This window comes from Pyrus communis, chromosome 9 (genome assembly GCF_041283825.1).
Source record: "Pyrus communis isolate YQ-2024b chromosome 9, ASM4128382v1, whole genome shotgun sequence".
NCBI lineage: Eukaryota > Viridiplantae > Streptophyta > Magnoliopsida > Rosales > Rosaceae > Pyrus > Pyrus communis.
This window is the reverse complement of record NC_142573.1, coordinates 11,290,083-11,312,447: the sequence shown is the minus strand read 5'-3', so window position 1 is coordinate 11,312,447 and position 22,365 is coordinate 11,290,083. Positions and strand designations below refer to the sequence as shown.

General features: G+C 44.8%; 2 protein-coding genes and 1 pseudogene across 4 annotated transcripts; 1 reads left to right on the top strand and 2 right to left on the bottom strand.

The window, feature by feature from the left end:
* Positions 1–1,035: 1,035 nt before the first annotated feature.
* LOC137740338 (ATP-citrate synthase alpha chain protein 1-like) lies at positions 1,036–6,226 on the top strand (annotated as a pseudogene). The gene is made up of 9 exons (XR_015967020.1): positions 1,036–1,041; positions 1,196–1,213; positions 1,585–1,737; positions 1,916–1,967; positions 2,053–2,157; positions 2,282–2,362; positions 4,399–4,598; positions 5,517–5,680; positions 5,987–6,226. The product of XR_015967020.1 is annotated as an ATP-citrate synthase alpha chain protein 1-like (transcript).
* A 73-nt stretch (positions 6,227–6,299) lies between these two features.
* LOC137740337 (GDSL lipase-like) lies at positions 6,300–22,088 on the bottom strand. Of its 2 annotated transcripts, none has more exons than XM_088699904.1 (5): positions 21,688–22,088; positions 7,692–7,813; positions 7,184–7,396; positions 6,808–7,063; positions 6,300–6,642 (listed from the first exon to the last, which is right to left on the bottom strand). In XM_088699904.1, the coding sequence occupies exons 1-5, from the start codon at positions 21,947–21,949 to the stop codon at positions 6,569–6,571; spliced, it is 927 nt and encodes a 308-aa protein (XP_088556030.1). In that variant the 5' UTR covers positions 21,950–22,088; the 3' UTR covers positions 6,300–6,568. The 2 variants fall into 2 exon arrangements, with proteins under 2 accessions (XP_088556030.1, XP_088556029.1); XM_088699903.1 differs by having other exon boundaries at positions 6,300–6,649; positions 21,688–22,084.
* On the bottom strand, positions 16,519–19,144 carry LOC148694256 (uncharacterized). The gene is made up of 4 exons (XM_088700046.1): positions 18,349–19,144; positions 17,895–18,280; positions 17,601–17,825; positions 16,519–17,252 (listed from the first exon to the last, which is right to left on the bottom strand). The coding sequence occupies exons 1-4, from the start codon at positions 19,142–19,144 to the stop codon at positions 16,611–16,613; spliced, it is 2,049 nt and encodes a 682-aa protein (XP_088556172.1). The 3' UTR covers positions 16,519–16,610.
* Positions 22,089–22,365: the final 277 nt, after the last annotated feature.

Sequence of the window (22,365 nt, the reverse complement as noted above, 5' to 3'; positions counted from 1 at the left end):
GTGGTATCCACTGGTGTAAATATTTTAAATTGAAGATCGAATTCATTCATTGTATTCATATAAGATCAAGGAGTTTAGTAAAAAATCATAAAAAACAGAGTTAAAATTACCGTTAAATCGTGAATTTTCGTTTATAACGGTCAAGTTCAATAACATATATTTATTAAGTAGCTTTAAATTTATTTATTTTGTTATAACACTCAAGAAATTGAATGGTATATATATATATATTAAGTAGCTTTAAATTTATTATTGTAGTTTAGATCGGGTTTTTGTTGGAAAAATATTTTATTGTGTTTTATGTAAAAAAAATGAATTTGAAAGAAGTAAAGTCACATTTTTAGTAAATTTTATATAAATTTCTTTTTTAAAAAATGTAACTTGCGCAACGTCACAATTGGGTCCTTGCGCAAGCACACTTTGCGCGATGCACCACCAAAGCGTTACACAAAGACTGTTTGCACGACGAAAACTGCTATTGCGCAAAACAACTTTGCGCGACGAAGGTGCACTTATGTCGCGCAAAGTGGTTTTGCGCAACGTTGTAATGTATACGTATGTTGCGCAATGAGTTAAAATTTTGGCGGTAGTTTTGTGAAAATTAGGCCTTTTTTTTTAATTTTCCCAAATTTGGAGAAAATGGGAGTGCAACTCAAACTCTCCACCTTCGTCTACTGACTGCTTTTCCTCCTCGGTCTCTCCGTTAGCATCTTCATCTGCATCATCATCCTCCCCTTGTTCAAGCCCATCAATCTCTCTTCCCTTTCTCTCACTTGGTCTCTCCCCTTGTTCATGCCCATTTATCTGCATCATCATCCTCCCCGGTCTCGCCGTTTCGAGTCTCGACAGCAAAGGGTTAGTCTCACACTCTCACTTCTCTGTGTTTAATTTTCTGTTCAAATTGGTTCTGCTCTATTTACAGATTTTCCGTCCATTATTTTATACAGTTTTAGAGGTTTGGTTAGAATGTTTGCTCTCCGTGGTTGTTTGGATCTTTGAGATAGATTTATGTGAGTGGATCTTTGAGATAGATAGATGTATGTGAGTGGAAAACGTTCCATTTGGAAAATTAAATTAGAAATTGGGGGTTTTAGTGTTAAATCGAATTTTAGGGTTTTAGTGTTAAATCGAATATTAAGATGTTGACGGTGTTGCCTTGAATCTTGATTTTGCTCAAGTTTTCGACTTTGTGAAGGAGCGCCTGGGCAAAGAGGTATTTGATCTTCACATTGTTTCGTCAATACATAAGTTCCTTATGTGTGTTTTGTATTTGATGATATTGATCTTCATAAGAATCGAGAATTTGGCTTACGTGTTTCGTTCTTTTGGCGTTACAGGTTGAGATGGGTGGCTGCAAAGGACCCATAACAACATTCATTGTTGAACCCTTCATTCCCCCACAATGAAGAGTTTTACCTTAATATCGTCTCAGACCTACTTGGAAACAGCATAAGCTTCTCCGAGTGTGGAGGAAGTGATATTGAGGAGAACTGGGATAAGTTATTTTTGGATGTCAATGTGTTACCAAATTCTTATTCAAACGCTATTCTTTGTTATTTTCAATAAAAAGATAAAAATTCCTAGAAGTGCATCTTCTATGAGCTCTATTCGTCTACCTTGACGCTCCATATTTATAAAAAAATATACTTTACGCAAGTTAAGACCATATTTGTCCCTACTGGAGTTGCTTTTACCTCAGAAGTTTCTGCTCCACTTGTTGCAACCCTTCCCTTGGAGGTAAGTCTTTTATTGATATGGTATTTCGGTATCATTTCTGTATACTTTACTTCTGACCAGAAAAAAAGAAATAATGTACTCGATTTTGCTTGCGTCAATCATATGCTCTCTCTCTTGAGTTCATGTTTCGTTTTAGTTTAATCTGGAAATCATTGGCAAGTATTATTCTTGAATATAGGTCAAAGCAGAACTTGAGGACTTTATCAAAGCCGTGTTTGCCCTATTTCAAGGTGTGTTAAAAAGTTTGGACCGTTCCATTTCATACTAGATTGGTAAGAAGTGAGAACAATTTTGCTAATTATCATTCTATTCTAGATTTGGACTTCACTTTTCTGGAGATGAATCCTTTTGCATTGGTTGATGGAAAGCCATATCCTTTGGATATGAGAGGCGAGCTGGAGCTTTCAAGAACTTCAAAAAGTAAATTTCATTCACTTCAGTTGGTTTTACCTTCTCTGTTTTGTTATGTATATGCCAAGCTATTTACTAGTGTTTTAGCATACTACTTTCAATACCACCTTACATTATTATTATTATGTTTCAGGTGGGGCAGTATTGAATTTCCAATGCCTTTTGGAAGAGTTATGCGTCCTACAGAGAAATTTATTCACGGGCTAGATGAAAGGTACACACAGAAACCTTCAACTTTTAAATAAGTAGTGTATTTATACTTTTTGTTAATACTCAGTAAATACTCTGTGTCCAGACGTTCCAAATCCTTTGTTTTTGTCTAGGAAAGGAAATTGCATCTTCTTGGCACTACCAAGAAGTCAGCTGATTCCTAGTTTGTCCAATTTACATTTTCACTATGTAGCCCGAAAGCCGGGATTCCTGCATGTCGCTAGGAGTGTATAGAATTCAGAGCTTTCTGACCTTTGAGAAATAAAGGTCATCTTGTCCCAGTCAACTGGTCTGCATGTACTTCATTCTTTAAATTGGAAACCTGGTCCTTAATGGCTGTAAAATCTAAAAAATAAAATCCATGGACCGGAGAACGGGGCAATTAAGTTTACTCTTCAACCATGCTCCTAATGCCATAGTTATGTTCTAAGAAATAAAATCTAAAAATCAAGCAGGAAGAAAAAGGTAGTGTTTTCTAAAATCAATGATGTTCTAGTAGTTGAAAAGAATAGGCCTTGGGGCAATCAGTTGCAGTAAAGGACTAGCCATGAACCCTAAACCCTCTTGTAGACACGTAAATTTTGAAATTTTGCGTTTACACCTCTATTGCGCATTCCAAATTCAAATTGTCTAATGTGTTCTGTATCTTCTTGTAGACATTGAAATTTCAGTGAAATAAATGTTGACCAATGTATTAAAATTACAACCTTTATTCGTTTCACCTACATCACACACTCATTTCACCTACAACTTCCACTTACTTCACCAACCTCACACACTTACTTCACCAACCTCACACACTTATTTCACCTACAACATCCACTCATTTCACCAAAAAAAATGGGTGGTGGTGATTCATTCTCTTGGCCTATAAATAGCCTTCTCCATCAAGGGAAAAAGGGGGGAATTTTACATCACACCAAAACCTTGAAGCTTTGAAATCCTAAAGCTCTCAAGAAAATCTCGAAGGATCAGTAAAACCTTCTTCGTTCTTCGTTAAATCCTCCTTCAAGATCAAGCCCCGACGGCCCTTGAAGAAACTTCCCTCAACCTTCGAGATCAAGCCCTGACGGCCCTTGAAGAAAGTGTTCATCGTTCATCACCTGTTCATCCTAAGATCAAGCCCCAACGACCATTCGGATTAACAAAAAATCAACAAACTCATACACCCGTTTTTTAAGATCAAGCCCAACGACCCTTGAAGATATATTCATCAATTGTTCATCTCTAGATCAAGCCCCGACGACTCTTCGGATCAACAGCTCATCCATAAACCTACATCTTACGAAGATAGAATCAGAGGCTAAATTTGTAGAAGAGATTGTAACCCCAAAATCATTAAATACAAAATATTATTTTGTACACGTATTCTTGTTTCAGGAAAATTCATGTTTACACTTCTAATCTCAAACCAAAAATAACAAAATGAACATGTTTGCTAGAGGGCTCCTGAGTTCTATCACAACTACCTTTCCCTTATACTTATAGTTATACAAATATAGAAAGAAAGGTATACATAACTTATTGGCGATTGGAGGTGACCATCTACAAGTCGCAGAAGACCTGGAAAAGGGTCTCCAGTCTCTCTACCTCCCTTTATTAGGCTAGGTCATATAGATATATATGATATGAGTAGGACCCGCCTTTGGGGTTTCAACATTATGTCCATGATTTTTGTGAGTCTATTTTACTTTCACACGAATTGTGATGTTACTCAAAGTCAAGTCAAGTCACTGTCATGGTAAAGTGATTGATAAATTACATGCCATCAATTGTCATAAATCGTATGAATGCATCGGTTGCTTCTGTTACCTTTCTACTTGTTTACTAATTAGTCTCTATGGTCATGTGTCTGGTTGAATGGCTAGTACAAAGTAAACTGTTTTTGTACAGTACTTTGATCATATCAATTAGTCTAATGAAGTTTTGGTACCATTGATTGATTACAATGTTTGCTTACTAGAGTGTTTACTAGGCATCCTGAAACATGTTTTAGTTGTTATAAATAGTGATTCAGATAATCTTTAAAATTTATCACAGATTCCCAATGTGGAGGAAGTGACAACACTGAAAGGTCAGCTTACGACCCAGGGCGAGCAGATGAGTATGATTGTATGGGCCTTACAGATGTCCGGCCTCCAAATCCCGATGCCAGCACCTGATCTTACCTTCGACCTCCCAACCACTTCGCCCAGCCGATACCCAGTAGTCTTATGTATCAAACCTAGAAGACTACTTGTGTAAGTTTGCTCTTTTTTGTTCGGACATCTTGTATGTACATTTTCACATATTTTATAATTAAATACTTTTTCTTCATTTATTAATTATTGTTTAGAATTTAAATACAATATTTATTAAAAATTAAATAAAAAATATTTTTGTCAAAAAAAAAAAAAAAAAAAAAGGGGTTTGCGCGAGGAAGAAGTGACATGCGTCGCGCAAAGTGGTTTTGCGCGACGCAGGTTACACATCACGCAAAACCATGCATGTCATTTCTTCGTCGCGCAAATCCTACTATCACTGCCTTGGCGCAACGATTGGTACGAGACGAAGGTTCATTGGGAAAGTTTTTGCGCGACGTTTTTTTGACTTTGCGTGACAAAGGACCTGCGTCGCGCAAAGTGTTTTTTGTACTAGCGAAATGCAAGATTAAATAATTATCGATGTCATCGAAATTACTAAAACAATGAAAAATATGAAGTCCTACCTCATGTGAAGTTTCTGAAACATTGATTTCGTTTTCTATTCGTCAAAAACAATTTTTTTCAATCAACATATTTGTAGTTTCATTGGTTAGAGTTTTGTTCAACAATGGAGGATGGGAGAGCTTTGATTATTCAGAAGATAAATAATACGCGAAAAGTGATTTGTGGTGCATTTAGAAATTGTTATTTATTTTTTAAACCTAATAAGGTCAAAATTGTCATTGCATAGTGGGGTAAATAAGTCATTTAATATTAAATTTTAATGTCAGGTACATTCAACATTTTGTGGGGTGCTAGTATAAAAAGCCTTTTTTTTTTTTTTGGATTAATTATTTTAGACATAGGAATTCTCCATGTTTTATCTGGTAGTTGAAAGTATAAATTTGGGACTTCTTCCATTTAGTTATTTGGGAGTTTGAATTTATAAATGTAGATTTGTGTTTGTTTGCCCAGCTGCTATTTCAAAGCTAGAGGAGGCTTTGTGGATTAATAATAGGAAATATGATGCTCTGTGGTGCTAGGAAATGCTTAAACTGTTTGCGCATTATGCACTCAGGACCAAAATGAGGCAAGGGTTCCAAAAGATGTTGCAGTGCTTCCTAAAGGCTTTGAATGAGGTACTTCCACTTACAAATCTCAAAGAAACTATATTGTTTTTTAACTTTCCATGTGTAATAAGGAGGGTATTGAGATTGATTGCATAGTTTGTAATTTGGGTTTAGTGAGTTATAAAATTGCAATTTTAAAAGATCTTAAATTACAGCTTAGTTATCCATTTTTGAAATTCCTGTGCAAAGTAATCGATAAATGTAATGCTATTAGAAAATTGTTATTACTGTGATTGTGCAGTGCTTATTGTGTATTTTCTTAGCTTAATTATTTTAAATTAGGGGTGGTTGAAAGATAGAATTTTATTCATGCAGTTTGTTCAGAGAAGAGTATCTCATTACAAGGAACTCGATCCAACAGAACATTTACTACCCTTAAAAGCATTTTGTGAACTCCAAGCTCAAGTCAATCCTTAATTTTCATCTACTTTTTATTTCTCTATGTTTAGGTGATTTACATTGTTTGTAAGTTTGTAACCATTAAATCACCCAACTTTATATTTACAATTGTGTTTCTGATTGTTGATGTCAATTAAAATACTATTATTCAGGTTATTAGAATTTATGCTATATGTTAACATATTCATTTTAATAATTACCACTTGCTTTCATGCATTAAAAATGCTAATTCTGTGACAAGAAAATAGTCTTATTTCCTGCTTAATAAAACTCATAATTAGAGAAACTGTTTGAAGAGAATGATACATAATTATTTATGCAATTTGTAATCCCGCAGCAACGTGCGGGCATTACTAGCTAGTTTTGTTTAAACTTCAAATAGCTTCTTCAAGTTATGCCTCCACCATAACTTGGATAGTTTCCGGTAAACCTTTTCGGTTGGATGGAAAGAGTCGAAAAATACATATTCAGTAACGTTGTCGCATAACTGATACTTAGTCACTCCTCTCTTCCCTCCACAAGAATAAATTGCTCCATATGGACCAGAGCCACAACATGCCGTCTTTCCTTCACTGAAGCCTTACAACAAAATAATAACAAAATTAGAAAAGACATAACTTATTTAGCTTATTAAAAATAAAAAAAATAAAAAAATAAAAAAATAAAAAAATAAAAAAAACCAAATAAGAGAAACTAAAGCTAAAAGAAGGTACAGTACAGTAGGTAGCTATATATACCATATTTTGATGGACGATTTATTAATTGTTTTAGGTATGTATGGAGATCAATGGTTGAGTATTTGAATCCTTGGAGCTCTCTCTTCAGCTTTAGGAGGAGTTTTCCAAGTGCTTTATTGTGTAGTTTCACTAGTGGTATAACTTCTTCCGCTGAGGGGCTTGTGTCCCCTGGTTTATGTACTCTCAGGCTCGGCATTTCATTGAGAGGCGGCAAGGTTGAAAATCCAAATTTCCTTCCTCCTTTCTTGTATATTTCCTGACAAAATGTATACGAAGTCATTCATCCAAATATTTTTCTGAATTTGTAATCAATAGAAAAGGGCACGAGCTGTCCCAAATCATCAGAAAAAGAAGAAACTAAGCATTGAAATGTTACTTTGATCCAAATTGTCAGGTTGCCAATAACCAAGCCAACGTATTCTAAATTGCTAAAATTGGATGCTAATGGAGACAAATAGTCATTGCCTCCAATGCTAATTATGTAAACAGCTTTGGAGAGCACTGTGTAGGCTTCTGCATCACCTAGTTTGAGCCTCAACTGCTTCTCCACCATCCTGAATTGACTTATTTGAGTTTTAAGGTCTATCACCTGGAAAGAATAAGGAAAACAAAATTAAGTCATGCCAAATGGATAAATGTCCACCCGAATTTCTTTCGCACACGGAAAATCAATAATCGAAAGCTGCAACTGTAGCAAAAAACTCTCAGAGGATAGGCGCTGTGCTCTCAGAAAGTGCAAGACCCTTCGGCTTCAGGACTGAGGGTGGACGCTTTGTGTCCCATCATTCTACTCCTATTAGCTATTATCGCCTAATCCTCTTTTCATTGGAAAAACGATAACTCCCACTAATAATGGAAAACATTTTATAAGGTAGAGCACATACAAGTCCCTGATGACTTTCAACTAGAGCACCAGCTCCGCCAGAAGCAAAGTTCACCCCATTAGTATAGCTGTTCAACCCAGGTTGTAAATATGCTGGTATAATTGGTAACTTGGCATACTGAGCTGCAACATCAATGCAAATGTACTAAATATGCTGGTATAATTGTGTTTGGGCCCGAAATATTATTGCTGGGCCGAGCAGCAGGATGTGCTCGGCCCAAGGAGATGATAAATACTATGGGCCGAATAATAAGGCCCGGGCCAGCTGGCAGGGTCGGCCAGATCCCATCAGAGGTAATCCGGATAAATAGAAAGGTCGAGGAAACCTGATGCAATTAGGATTCTCGACCAGCAAGGAATGAAGTCCCGAAAAGAAGGAAAATTCAGAATCCCAGTAGGAGTAGGATTGTTCGAGGAAGAGGCGAATTGGGAAAAGGACTCCCGATCCAAATCGGAGTCAGATTCAAGGAATGGGGGACTATAAATACAAGAAATCATGCAACAGAAAAGGACCTTCAACTCAGCATACAATTGCCCTGCGCAAAACCTCTCAATCACCTTGAGATTTTTCCTTTTCTTTTTCCTGCCGACACACCTTCAGTTTGGATAAACAGCACTGTGGAAGCAACCGGCGAGCACCTTCAGTTTGGATAAACAGCACTGCTGCCGCAGGATCAGCCGACCAAGAGGCATCTTCAGTTTGGATAAACAGCACTGCGTCGAGGCCGACCGATTATCTATCCAAGTCTCGGTCGAGGAAGGTTTTCGAACCTTTGTTGGCAGAGGTCACCTTACTAAGCTTTCTCGGCATAGTTAGGTGTTACGAATTACATTGCTCGGCGTACTGGTTGCCGAGTGGTTTTATGATTGGATACTCACAGGTAAGTTTCAGGGTTCGGCATTCCGACGGCCGAACTACGTTTACCATCAAGACATATATCACGTTCGAGTACCTGTGCCCATACACCTTGGTCTCGATTCGACGTGCTTATACTCTCACGAATATAATCACAGTGACCGAATCGGGCTCCGACGATTATTGAACTCCGCAGAATTGGCAGCCTTGTCTTCAGGCTGTAGAACTCAGAGACCGAGAGCGTTCCTTCCTCGGTCGCAATCGCAAGATACAGAAGTCAACGACGCGCTCCAAGCGATATCAACAAATTGTACTCCTCGGCCGAGCTCGGCCGACGAGTTGGCACGCCCCGCATTCAACCGAAGGACGTAGTTAGCTTACTAGTTGCTCGGCCTGCGCGCCACGTAGGTCTTGTAATTATTAGGGTCAACATTTTGGCACGCCCAGTGGGACGATTTGTGCTAAACCTTCGGAGTTCATGACCATTGAGACACGGTCTACGAAGCAGAAAACAACCATGGGAAAGTCAACGACTGACTTGCCAGTGCAAGGCCTTGGGCAGGATTTGCACTCTACAAAAAATCCGATCATAATTGCGCCGCCCGAGGCCACAAGTGTAACACGCCGAGAGAATGAGGTCTGTCTCGGCGGGCAACCTTACAACCCCGCAGTCCCGAATCAAACAGCTGGGATGTTCATGGAAGGGATTGTGGAAGATTGTGATGACGATGGTGGGGAAGGTTCCGATCCACCAACTAGGACATTCCTTCGGAGACGACTAGATGAACAATATCGTCAGGTCGAGCAGTCGATTGGTCAGAAGATGAATGATTTGCTAGACGCAATACGTAGTAACAGCGATACACAGACCAGAATGCTTGAACTACTGGTTAGTAAAGCCTTCGAAGATGGCCAGGTCGGCCAGCCTCGGCAGCTCCCGACGAATTTGCCCATCCCAGCCGAGAGAGGGTCCGCTCGGCCACAACCAGTCCTCTTGGAAAGAAGAGGACCAGGAAATAGAGCCGAGGGACCAAGCCAGGGAGAAGAAGCCGCTTCCGTAAACATCACCGAAGTCCAGAGAATGATTGACTCGGCCCTGAAGAAAGGGCCGAAGTTTCCAAAGTTTATCCATCCATACCCAGCTTATGTAGAAAGGTTTGAATACCCACGAGGATTTAAGATCCCCGATTTCAGCCTCTTCGCCGGAGAATCATCTTTATCCTCACTAGAACATGTGGCTCGGTTCACAGCGCAGTGTGGGGACGTCAATAGCGATTTCTACAAACTACGGTTGTTTAACTTTTCACTGACAGGCTCAGCTTTCGCCTGGTACATTAATCTTCCACCCAACTCCGTGCAAAGTTGGGAAGAGTTGGTCGAAAAGTTCCATGAACAATTTTATCGGCCAGGGATGGAGATGTCCGTATCGTCGTTGGCCAGGATGGCTCAAGCATCTGACGAATCTCCAATGGAATACCTAACAAGGTTTAAGTCGGCCAGGAATTGGTGCCGAGTACCACTCCCGGAGGTGGAGTTCGTCAGGATCGCCCTTAACGGATTAGACGTGGAGTACAAAAAGAAGTTTCTGGGGGCAAATATTCGAGATATGTACGAACTTGCTCAACACGTCGAACAATATGAGTATCTGCTCCGAGAAGAAAAGATATCCAAGTCACCATCCCGGGGGACGTTGTATAAGAACCCCACGGTGAGCTATGCATCGGCCGAAAGTGAAGACCCTCAGTATGTTAGTGTGGATGCGGCCGAGATAATAATAGACAAACCCTATGTTTGCAAGGCCTTGGCGCAAGTAAATACCAAAGACGCCAAAACCCGTTTGGCCACCGAGGAAACGAGTAAGTCATCAAAAGTATACACTTTTGATATCACCAAGGCTGATGCAATTTTCGATCAATTATTGGCAGCAAAAATCATCAAGCTTCGGCCGGGACATACTATCCCTAAGGCCGATGAATTAAAAGGAAAGATATACTGCAAATATCATAATTCTAATAAGCATGCAACCAATAATTGTGTTGTGTTCCGGGACACAATTCAAAGTTGGATCGAAAAAGGAAAGTTGAAATTTCCGGAAAAGATGGCGGTCGATGTTAATCCTTTCCCTTCCACAACGATTGGTATGGTGGATGCTCACCTTCCCAGAAACAAAGGGAAGGCCGAATATGTCCCGGTGCAGCATATCCGTAAAGGGAATGGTCAAACAAGACTAAAGCTTGATATATTTTCAAATGCACCACCAACGGAACAATCGGTGCGACCCGCCGATGAGCCGATGACGAGGTCAAATTCCGACGAAACTTGTGGATCGAAGGTTTTATGTGACCATTGTAAAACAACAGTTGAACCTGGGAAGAAATCTTCAACCCCACCAACGGCCCCTACGGCGTCATCAAAGGGATTAGGTCCACGACGTCAAGTGTTCGACCGACTCGGCCCACAAGTAAAGCCGAAAGAACAGACCTCGGTCAGGCGGCGTCTTGACTTCGCCGCACCCTTCTATAATGAGGATTATTATTCGCGCAATGCCAACCGTTCGGGCTCGCCAGTTGATCGCAAAACTTTCAAACCACCAAGGACATCGGATCAACGCTGGTACAGTTACAATTCTCCGACAGGTTTGTATACGGCGCTGTCCAAATCCCAAAAACGTCGTCGTCAACGGATAGATTGCATGGCTCGGCGACGAGAAGCGCAGGCCAGCCCGGCCAACAAATGGCAACCAAAAAAGGTCGTGGAAGATAGTAGCGAACGGCCAACCCCGACTATCATGACCGAGTTAGCCGAAGGCAAGAAAGTAGCGGATGCTGATTTCGAAACCACCATTGAGGAGGCTGAGAAACGTATTAAGATCCTTCTCCGGCCAGGGGAAACGAGAGCTCGTCTAGAGTACTTTACACAAGAGGCCGAAAGGAAACTTTCTCCGTTACCACCGCGCGAGCCGTTTATCAAAATACGGCGCAACTTACACCCTCCATTCCTCGGTGCATCCATGGAATACATGCGAGAATTTCATAAGAAATACTCCGCAAATGATTTGTACGGACTCCCCAAGGCATGTCAGGAAGCCCTCGACTTAGCGCTGACTTGTCCTGATGCCGAGCAAATTATCCAGAAAACTTCTGATCCAGCCATTAAAGCTCGGTTTCAACATATACGGGAGGCTCGGGTCCTGGGTTTTGAGGTCGATCCTTATACAGATATCGACACCGCCGAATTACCCTTCTCGCTTGAAGACCTCCAGCATTTACGTTATCATTTCGAAGTTTTCTCGGCTGTATCGCTTTTCGGCCTCACGGCCGACGAGGAACAACGGATAGCACGGTTGGATACGTATCTAGACACGAGGAACGCCCGTATTGCCTATGAAGAACGAGCCCGTGTAACCAAGGATCAACATGAATCTTCGGCAGTCAACATTGTCGAAGGAAATCGCCCACCCACATTCGATTTGGTTCCTACTTCTCAGATACCGGCTCTTACCGAGGAACTCAAAAGTTTAATTCAGGATGTTCCGCCAACTACTACTGAGGCTAGTTCTGCAGACGACGATGACCACGAGCCAATGGGTCCCTCGGTCCTCGAACATATGGAGATCAGTATGGTCCACGTCCTACCAGCCGAATTCCAGCCAGGTACCCACCAGTCGAATTTCTTGGACGGGGACGTAGTTACCGAGGAAGCAACGCAAGTAGACTTCGTCGCAAACGACGACGATAGAGAAAACCGAAGCGGGGACAACCTTACGGCAGCTTTGGCCGAGCTATTTCCCCGCTCCCCTTCGGTTAATCTCCAACACCTGAAGCCGTTGTATGTCACGGCTCATATCGAAGGATTCCCCATTTCTAAGGTGTTCGTCGACTGCGGTGCCACAGTCAACATTATGCCAATCTCCGTCATGAAGGCTTTACGCCGTTCTGATAGTGAACTCATTCCGTCAGGGATTACTATGAGCAGCTTCGTCGGTGACAAGTCTCAGACCAAAGGCGTACTTCCGTTGGAAGTTAGCATTGCCGGTCGTCAACATATGACAGCTTTCTTTGTCATTGATTCCAAGACCGATTATAACGCATTACTTGGTCGCGACTGGATCCACCAAACCAGTTGCATTCCGTCATCACTCTACCAGGTCCTCATCTTTTGGGATGGCAAATCGGTCGTGGTCCACCCAGCCGATAACCAGCCATTTGAAACCAACATGATTCAGGCTCGCTATTACGATGATCACGTCGGCTACATCACCCTCCAAGGCCTTAACGAGGATGGGCGGCCGACGAGAATTTCGGTACAGAAAGTAATTGAGGTCGGCGCCGAGACTGTCCAACAGGATTCGGCGAGACTTGGCTTGGCAGATCTAGTCACCAACGCCGATGATTGAGCACACCACGCAAGAAAGGCGTCAGGCCGCGGTTTCATCTACAATGGAACGTCTGCTGGCCCATTGGTACGCCATTACCAAGCAACCGCATTCGGGCGTCAATTTAATCGAATTTCTGGCCGAAGCAGATAACGGCCCCGTTCTTTCTTTCGATAAAGTTCAGGCTGCGCCGGCCGAACTCGAAGACCATCGGCCTCAAGTCAAGGACCCGTTGGAGGAAGTTAACGTAGGCACGGCCGAGGATCCCCGAACATTGTTTATTAGCGCGTTACTCCCACCGTCCATGAAGGTCGAACTACGGAAGTTACTCCACGAATTTAAAGATTGCTTTGCGTGGAGCTATCATGAAATGCCCGGCCTCGACCGAAACCTTGTAGAGCATGAGCTACGCATCAAGGAGGGGTGTAAACCTTTTCGACAGCCTCCTCGACGATTTTCGAACGAAGTACAGCTCGGCATTAAGGAAGAATTAGTTCGGCTTTTGAAAGCCGGATTTATTAGGACCGCACGGTATGTCGAATGGTTGGCCAATATCGTCCCCGTGTTAAAGAAAAGCGGTGCCCTTCGCATTTGCATCGATTTCCGTAATCTAAATCTGGCTACTCCCAAGGACGAGTATACAATGCCGATTTCAGATTTATTAATTGATGCCGCAGCTAATCATGAACTGCTCTCTTTTATGGACGGTCATGCGGGTTATAACCAGATTTTCATCGCCGAAGCTGACGTCCACAAGACGGCTTTCCGATGCCCGGGGGCACTTGGTACTTATGAATGGGTCGTCATGCCTTTCGGCCTCAAGAATGCCGGCGCCACATACCAACGAGCCATGAATATGATCTTCCACGACTTAATCGGTACAATCGTCGAAGTTTATATCGATGATGTGGTCGTGAAATCCAAACGTCGTCAAACACATCTGGACGACCTGAGGCAAGCGTTCCTTCGCATGCGCAAGAACAAGCTCAAGATGAACCCGGCCAAGTGTGCTTTCGGTGTTTCGGCCGGTAATTTCCTAGGATTTTTAGTGCACCACCGCGGTATCGAAGTCGACGAAAATAAAGCTCGCGCCATCATTAGCGCCCCACCACCAACGACAAAGAAGCAGCTCCAGTCGTTACTCGGGCAGATAAATTTCCTCCGTCGCTTCATCGCCAATTCGGCGGGTAAGATGAAGGCATTCTCTACGCTCTTGAAACTTAAGGATACCGACAAATTTGAATGGCGCGAAGAACATCAAATGGCATTTACACAAATCAAGGTGGCTCTTTCAACCCCACCCGTGCTCGTTCCACCATGTCGCAACAAACCCTTGAAATTATACATTTCGGCAGCTACTGAATCCATTGGTTGTCTCCTCGCTCAAGACAACAATGGAGGGCGTGAACAAGCGATCTTTTATCTTAGCCGAAATCTGAATTCACCAGAGCTCAATTACTCCCCTGTCGAAAAACTGTGCTTAGCTTTGTTTTTTGCTGCGTCCAAGCTTCGGCATTACATGCTCCCATCAGTAACGCAGGTCATCGCCCAAACAGACGTAATTCGGTACATGCTCACTCGGCCTATTGTCAAAGGCCGCATCGGGAAATGGACGCTCGCGTTATCCGAGTTCAGTCTTCAGTATGTACCCCAAAAGGCCGTCAAGGGGCAAGCTCTCGCCGATTTCTTGGCCCAACACCCTTCTCCTTATGGTTCTGAGGGAGACAACGTCGATATCGGTTTCATCACCACGCGTGATAGTCATTGGACTATGCATTTTGATGGTTCCAGCACTTCGACCTCGGCGGGTGTGGGAATTGCAATTCAATCGCCTGACCACTGCCGATGGTATTTTTCCCTCAAGTTGGATTTCAGCTGCACCAATAATCAGGCCGAATATGAAGCCCTCATTATCGGCCTCCACGTTTTACACGATCTACGGGCCTCCCGCGTTCTCGTCCTCGGTGATTCCGAACTGGTGATTAACCAGATAAACGGCCTGTTTCGTTGCATGAGTTGTACTTTAGCGCCCTATCACATGGTCGCCACCTACCTGGCCGAGTCGTTCGAACGGATCACATTTGAACACATTTCACGCATCCACAACACAGACGCCGACGAACTCGCCCAGATCGCCTCCGGAGCACAACTCAAGGGGGGCAAGCTAGGCCGAATTGCAGTCACAAGTCTGCGCTCATACCCAGCCTTGATTAATCGGCAAACTCTCCAGCGCGCACACGTAATACGCACAAGGGTAATGTCTCTCCCATCCTTACTAGAACGAGGAGATCCCGTGGAAATATGTGCTGTCGAAGTAGAACCAGATGATTGGAGAAGGACGATGTTACGATACCTCGATAACCCCAATGGGAAACATGACCGAAGAACGAAGGTCCACGCCACGAATTACGTGTCGTACCAAAATGAGTTATACCGCAAGGGCGAGGACGGGTTACTACTATTGTGCCTCGGCCCACAAGAGGCCACCCAAGTAATGGCCGAGGTACATGAAGGAATTTGTGGGGCACATCAGTCCGGACGAAAGATGCGTTGGTTGCTCCGACGACACGGTTATTTCTGGCCCAATATATTAAAAGATTGTATCGAATATGCACGGAGATGCGTCCCATGCCAAATTCATGGACCTGTACAGAGAGCCCCGGCCGAATTACTACACTCGGTCACTAAACCTTGGCCGTTCAGGGGTTGGGCAATGGACGTAATTGGCAAAATCACGCCATCATCAGGGGCAGCGAAACACGCGTGGATAATGGTAGCAACTGACTATTTCACCAAGTGGGTCGAGGCAAGGTCATACGCCGAATTAACTGCTAAAGAAGTATGCAACTTCGTAGAAGAGAATATTGTGACCAGATTCGGCGTGCCAGAAACGATCATAACTGATAATGGCACTATATTTACGGCCGATAGGTTTAGGGAATACGCGGCAAGTTTGAATATCCGACTGGAGCAATCTACGCCGTATTACCCACAGGCAAACGGGCAGGCCGAGGCAAGCAATAAAGTGTTGATCGGCATCCTTGAAAAAATGGTAAAAGAGAAACCAGGGTTGTGGCATTTGAAGTTAAATGAAGCATTATGGGCATACCGAACTTCACCCCGGTCGGCTACTGGAACCACTCCCTACGCGTTGACTTATGGACACGACGCTATGTTACCAGTCGAATTGAGTATAAGCTCGTTGCGAGTAATTGAGCAGAATGATTTGTGCAGTATTGAATATAGTCAAGCGATGCGACAAGAGTTAGAAGACTTGGAAGAAAGTCGAATCGACGCGGGTAACTTGTTGATAGCACAAAAGAAAATTGCCGAGCGAGCATATAATCAGCGTGTAAGACAAAAAACGTTCGGCGAGGGAGAGCTGGTTTGGCAAACTGTGTTGCCTGTTGGAATAAAAGACCCCAGATTTGGCAAATGGTCGCCAAATTGGGAAGGGCCATTCATCGTTCACAAAGTCCTCGGCAAGGGGGCATATCATCTAAGAGATCGGACGGGTTCAGTTCACAAATTACCGATTAATGGAAAGTTTTTAAAGAAGTACTATCCAATTACATGGGAAATGCAAGAGTAAGACCATTGTATTGAGAGCAAGACGACCATTGTATAGCAAAACGACCATTGTATTGATAACAGAAAATCATTACAAGTACAAATACAATGATGAACTCCTAAGGGGTCGAGGGGAGGTAAGTCTCAAGGGCAGCTTTCAGCTCCAGCCACTTCGCCTCGCTCAAAATTATCTCAGCCTGCCGCGTTTTCTTGTTGCACTGCAGTTGCTGGATACGTCGTGCGCCGGCAGCGAAGGCCGTCAGCCGAGCCTTGTTAGCCTCAAAATCCTTCTCAAGCTCGGAAGCAGCAGCCGACCTTTGACGTTGAAGGTCAGAAATCTGACGCTGGAGGTCAGAGATCTGGAGATCAAACTCGGTCAGCTTTGCTTTCTTTGCTTTGAAAGCCTCCATCTCTACTCGGCCAGCCTCATGCGCAACCTTGGCCACCTTCAAATCGTCCTCGGCCTGTAGGGCACGCTCAAAGATAAGAAAGTGTTGCCGAGTCCGCTCCAGGAGGTCGGTCAGGAAAGAGATGCCCTCCGGGCTAAGGTGACCACCGCTGGCAAGGTCATTAAGACACTCCCCAACAGAGTCAAGGCCCTTGCTCCGGAGAGCTTGGGAAGCAGTCAGAGATAGGACTTCGTGCAGCTTCACGAAGACTTCGGCGGGCGTGTCTTCTGCCGATTCGGCCGGAGCTGCAGAGGAGCCGACCTCCCCGGTCGTGCTTTGAAGCAGAGCGTCAAGTTCCACTTCCCACGATGGCTGTGCGCATAAAAGGAAAATGTGAGGGAAAGTAAGGCGTGATATGGTGCATAAAGAAAAAGGGGATTGTTTTAGACCTGCTGAGAGGAGACTTCGGCCATGCCCTCTGGGTCATTGCTCGAACCCAGGGAGCTTAATGGCCGAGCCCAGTGCCTTAGACCGCTACGCAATTCACGCGGCCGATGGAGTTTATCTACATTTGATGGCCACGACGGCGGCCAGGAAATATAGACAACGCCCCTCGGCGCGTAAAATTGCCGGTGAAATGAATGTTCAGGCACCTGACATTTAATATCGTTTCAAAAACAATGTCACAAAAACTCAAAACACAAAAGAAACAATACTTACAAAGGCCGAAGAGACTTCCTGTGGAGGAATGGGAAGGTCTTCGTCCTGCGGGTGGATCGGTGACTCAGCCGTGGCCTCAGGATCGACCATGGGTCTCTTGCCAAGTTCCGCCGCAGTAGGACGTGGTCGAGCGGTCACCTCGACTACAGGAGGAGGATGGACAGGAGAGTTGACTGGTCGACGGCGGCGTTGCAGCGGGACTTCGTCACTCTCGCTCTCGACATCCTGAACAAAAAGAGAACAGTTAGCATTACGATCAGAAACCTAAGGAAGCAAGTGAAAACAGAATTATACCTCCAAAACGACCGGTGGAGACAAGGGTGCCTCAGGTGCCGCGACCGACTCCGAAGCTAGAGCGGGTGCGGCGTCTGGATCTGCCGGGGAAACGGTTGGAGGATTCGAGGTTGGGGAGGCCGCGGCTGCCGGCACAGATGGAGAGCCGGCGGGAGCAGGCGTCCCAGTAGTATCACTGGGAACGACATGAATTTCCCGGTCGCCCTTCTTCGCCAATTTCTTGACACGTTTAGAAGGGCGAGGGGTCTCCTCCGCAGGCTCGGCCTCTCGGTGGGGGCGCTTGGAAGGCACCGATCGCTTGGTGACAAGGATTGCCTTCTTGGGCACTAGCTTCTTCGCCTTTGGCACCGCAGCGACTACTTCGACCGCCTTCGACCCACGACCCCCTGGAGCAAAGTAATTAATAACAGGGACGAAAGATAAAACAAAAGGAGGAAAGAAACGGAAATACTACCTTGGGCCGACTCCTTAGGGTGAGTCGAGGATGCTGATCTGGGCCGATCGCCGAAGATTTTCTTTACCAGATCTTCGGCCGGGGCGCCGAAGAAGTCTCCGGTATATTCCTCCCACCAATCCCCGAAGGTGTCAGTTCCGAAAGACTCAGGAACCGTCGGCCGAAGCCGAAATTTCTTGCACTTCTCCTGGAACTCCTGGTCTGACGTCTTGCATTCCCTTTCAGAGGAACCAGTAAGACGTCCCCGATTTAGGAGCGACCGAGAGGCGAGCAGGGGGACTGGACAGCCTTGAAGATAGCCGAGCTGCCGGGCGAGAAAATGAGGGTGATAAACCTCCCAGCTGGCTCGGCGAGCATCGCAACCAAGAGGAAGGTCGCGAGCCAAGACAAACGACCCCCAGCGCTGGCGGATGCCCGCATCCTCAGATTCGGCCCATGCTGCCGTAGGGAGTCTAAGCGAGGATGGGTACTCCTGGCGCCGACACACCAAGAACTCGTCATCCGAGAGGACGTCGAGGCTGAGGAAGTGTTTGAAAACCTCGGCTGCCCGGTGAGGTGGCGCTGGTCGAGAGGCCAGTTGAAGGCCGAGGGCGGCCGTTCGCTGGAAGGCAGGAACCTCCGGTCGAAGGGTGGAGAAGTAGACCTGCAACCAGAGTTGGAACACCCAGAGGGGTCCGTTCTGGTGCGGGTCGATCTTGCCAATGGTCGCCTCGGCCAGGCAGCGGTAGAGGTTGGCAAGGATGGCTGGACTGAGCGCCAGCAAGCGACCATTAGCCAGTGCCTGGGCCACCGGCATATTCTCCACCAGGCATTTATTTGACCTGGTACAACAGATGAATTTGTTGTACCAGTAGAAGAGGAAGGCCTCGTGCTCTCCCTTCCTAAGACCTTCTTCGCCTCGGCCGGCGAAGTGAAGAATGAGCGTGTTATAGTTGAAGAAATTCTTGTGCAGCTTCTGAACTTCTTCCCTTGAGGGCTCCCGGTCGTCCCGGCTTAGCGTCTCGACGGCCCTTTCGTCGAATAGTGCCTTCAGGTCGAGAGGAGAAGGGTATCCGGAAAGGGCAGCGTCAATAGGAAGGCCGGTCGGGGAAGTCCCAAGGATGGCCGAGACGTCAAGGATGGTAGGGCCGAGTGGGCCGAAAGGCAGGATCATGGTGTTGGTGGCCGAACACCATAGACTCAGGGCCGCCATAAGCAGCTCCTTATCCATGGCGACCTCCATGGTCGACAGGATGATGGCATCATAAATACCCAAAGCCTTCCATTCCTTGGAGAAGAATGTGCTCATCCGGTCGACCCAGGCAGCCCAAGCCGCAGTAGTCGACGGCCAGGCTCCCTGAGGCCGCGCCAGAGTCCATTTCGACCAGTCGAACCCCTGCAGCAGGGGTGTTAGGCACTGTTCCTTGAGCAGGTTAGTGACAGACGACGGCACTGTGTCTCTGAAAAGGGGACCCAGAATTTGGTGGGTCGTGGTCATGTCTTCTTCAAATCGTAGCGTCTTGACGGCGCTCCGGTCGACGAAATCTTTGCACTTGTTGATCTCATCAGAGAACTTTGAAATGAAGGAGGCCATTTGTGGAGAAGTGATGTTTCTGGAAAAAGAAGGTATTGCAGAAGAACTGGAAGGTTTGATGTGAACGAACAAGGATGAGGAATTTGAGATTTTAGAATTTCTGAAAGCGTAAAAGGCAAATGGCAGAAATATGGGTATTTATAGGCCTTTCAGGATGAATATCAAACGTCTGGGATTCAAAAGGCACTGGTTCAAATTGGGGGGAAATTTAACCGGGAAAGGCTCAATCATTTCGGATATTTTGGGAAACTGCGAAGAGGGGATCGAGGAGTCGAAAATCCAGGACGCACGATTGCGTGCGACGCCAGTTTTAAGGCATTAATAAGGATGAGACGTTTCAGTTAGCGCACGGTTTCGAGGCCCACGATTGAAAGTTTTAAGAGCGGCGGAGAATCGACACGTGGCCACGCTTTGGGGGCAGCAAGAAAAGTGCAATCATGCTTCATAAATGCACAGGAATAACGGTCATTAAGTTCAAAAAAGCAATAAACGTTTTCGCTTCTTCAAGGTCGAGGCCCGACCAAGAGCTAACAGTCGGCGACCTCAGAAGCGAGGGGGCAATGTTTGGGCCCGAAATATTATTGCTGGGCCGAGCAGCAGGATGTGCTCGGCCCAAGGAGATGATAAATACTATGGGCCGAATAATAAGGCCCGGGCCAGCTGGCAGGGTCGGCCAGATCCCATCAGAGGTAATCCGGATAAATAGAAAGGTCGAGGAAACCTGATGCAATTAGGATTCTCGACCAGCAAGGAATGAAGTCCCGAAAAGAAGGAAAATTCAGAATCCCAGTAGGAGTAGGATTGTTCGAGGAAGAGGCGAATTGGGAAAAGGACTCCCGATCCAAATCGGAGTCAGATTCAAGGAATGGGGGACTATAAATACAAGAAATCATGCAACAGAAAAGGACCTTCAACTCAGCATACAATTGCCCTGCGCAAAACCTCTCAATCACCTTGAGATTTTTCCTTTTCTTTTTCCTGCCGACACACCTTCAGTTTGGATAAACAGCACTGTGGAAGCAACCGGCGAGCACCTTCAGTTTGGATAAACAGCACTGCTGCCGCAGGATCAGCCGACCAAGAGGCATCTTCAGTTTGGATAAACAGCACTGCGTCGAGGCCGACCGATTATCTATCCAAGTCTCGGTCGAGGAAGGTTTTCGAACCTTTGTTGGCAGAGGTCACCTTACTAAGCTTTCTCGGCATAGTTAGGTGTTACGAATTACATTGCTCGGCGTACTGGTTGCCGAGTGGTTTTATGATTGGATACTCACAGGTAAGTTTCAGGGTTCGGCATTCCGACGGCCGAACTACGTTTACCATCAAGACATATATCACGTTCGAGTACCTGTGCCCATACACCTTGGTCTCGATTCGACGTGCTTATACTCTCACGAATATAATCACAGTGACCGAATCGGGCTCCGACGATTATTGAACTCCGCAGAATTGGCAGCCTTGTCTTCAGGCTGTAGAACTCAGAGACCGAGAGCGTTCCTTCCTCGGTCGCAATCGCAAGATACAGAAGTCAACGACGCGCTCCAAGCGATATCAACAAATTGTACTCCTCGGCCGAGCTCGGCCGACGAGTTGGCACGCCCCGCATTCAACCGAAGGACGTAGTTAGCTTACTAGTTGCTCGGCCTGCGCGCCACGTAGGTCTTGTAATTATTAGGGTCAACAAATTGTTAGCAGGAAATGTGTTTGAAGGGGTATTGAAAAAATTGAACAACAAAAATTATTGACAGCATCATTAAGATTCTTACCAAGAAAATCTGGGATTAAACGTCCATCGCAAAATCTGCCAGTTGGATACTTGAAGAAGGTCTCACCATATGGGAACCAATTGGCCTGGAAATCAGTGGTGGTGTTTATGTAGTTATTATTTCCAGGATCATAAAGTGAATCACCAAAGATGAAAAGGGCAGCATGCTTTTTCTGAAGCACAGAATGGCCATAGCAGCTGTACTGAATAACCAGGCAAGCACAGAAAACCAGGATAGAAATTCTTAACCTCAAAGCTGCCATTGAAGTATATGTGTTTCTGTTTTACTTTGAATTATTATCAATTTAATAGAAAATCATTGAAAGGGGATCAAATCTTTAGCAAGTGGAAATAATCCCTGGGATAAGTAGACAAGGAAAGTTGATTGAATAATAACAAGATGACAGAACTGAGACCAGAAGCTTTGGCAATTATACAGATTTAGAAAGATTTTTGGCTTCATTATCTAATGGATAAGACGTTTTCATATTTTTTAGGATAAAGTACAAACGACACTTTCATACCTTATCTTTTAAAATTGACAATGTCATACCTCATCTTTAGAATTTGTGCCAATGTTATATCTTCTGTTAGTTTGGCCGTTTATTTCTTAGTTAAATGCTGACATGGCTTGATTCAGAACCCATTTTTTTATTAAAAAATGAAAAACTAAAAAAAA

Coding starts and splice junctions, on each gene's coding strand:
- LOC148694256 (XM_088700046.1), bottom strand. CDS start 19,144: ATGCCGGTGGCCCAGGCACTGGCTAATGGTCGCTTGCTGGCGCTCAGT. Junction 18,281..18,348: donor CCCTAAGGAGTCGGCCCAAG/GTAGTATTTCCG, acceptor ACTTTGCTCCAG/GGGGTCGTGGGTCGAAGGCG. Junction 17,253..17,600: donor AGGAAGTCTCTTCGGCCTTT/GTAAGTATTGTT, acceptor TTATGCGCACAG/CCATCGTGGGAAGTGGAACT.
- LOC137740337 (XM_088699903.1), bottom strand. CDS start 21,949: ATGGCAGCTTTGAGGTTAAGAATTTCTATCCTGGTTTTCTGTGCTTGC. Junction 7,814..21,687: donor TTTAATCCCAGATTTTCTTG/GTAAGAATCTTA, acceptor TTGATGTTGCAG/CTCAGTATGCCAAGTTACCA. Junction 6,650..6,807: donor AAATCGTCCATCAAAATATG/GTATATATAGCT, acceptor TTTTGTTGTAAG/GCTTCAGTGAAGGAAAGACG.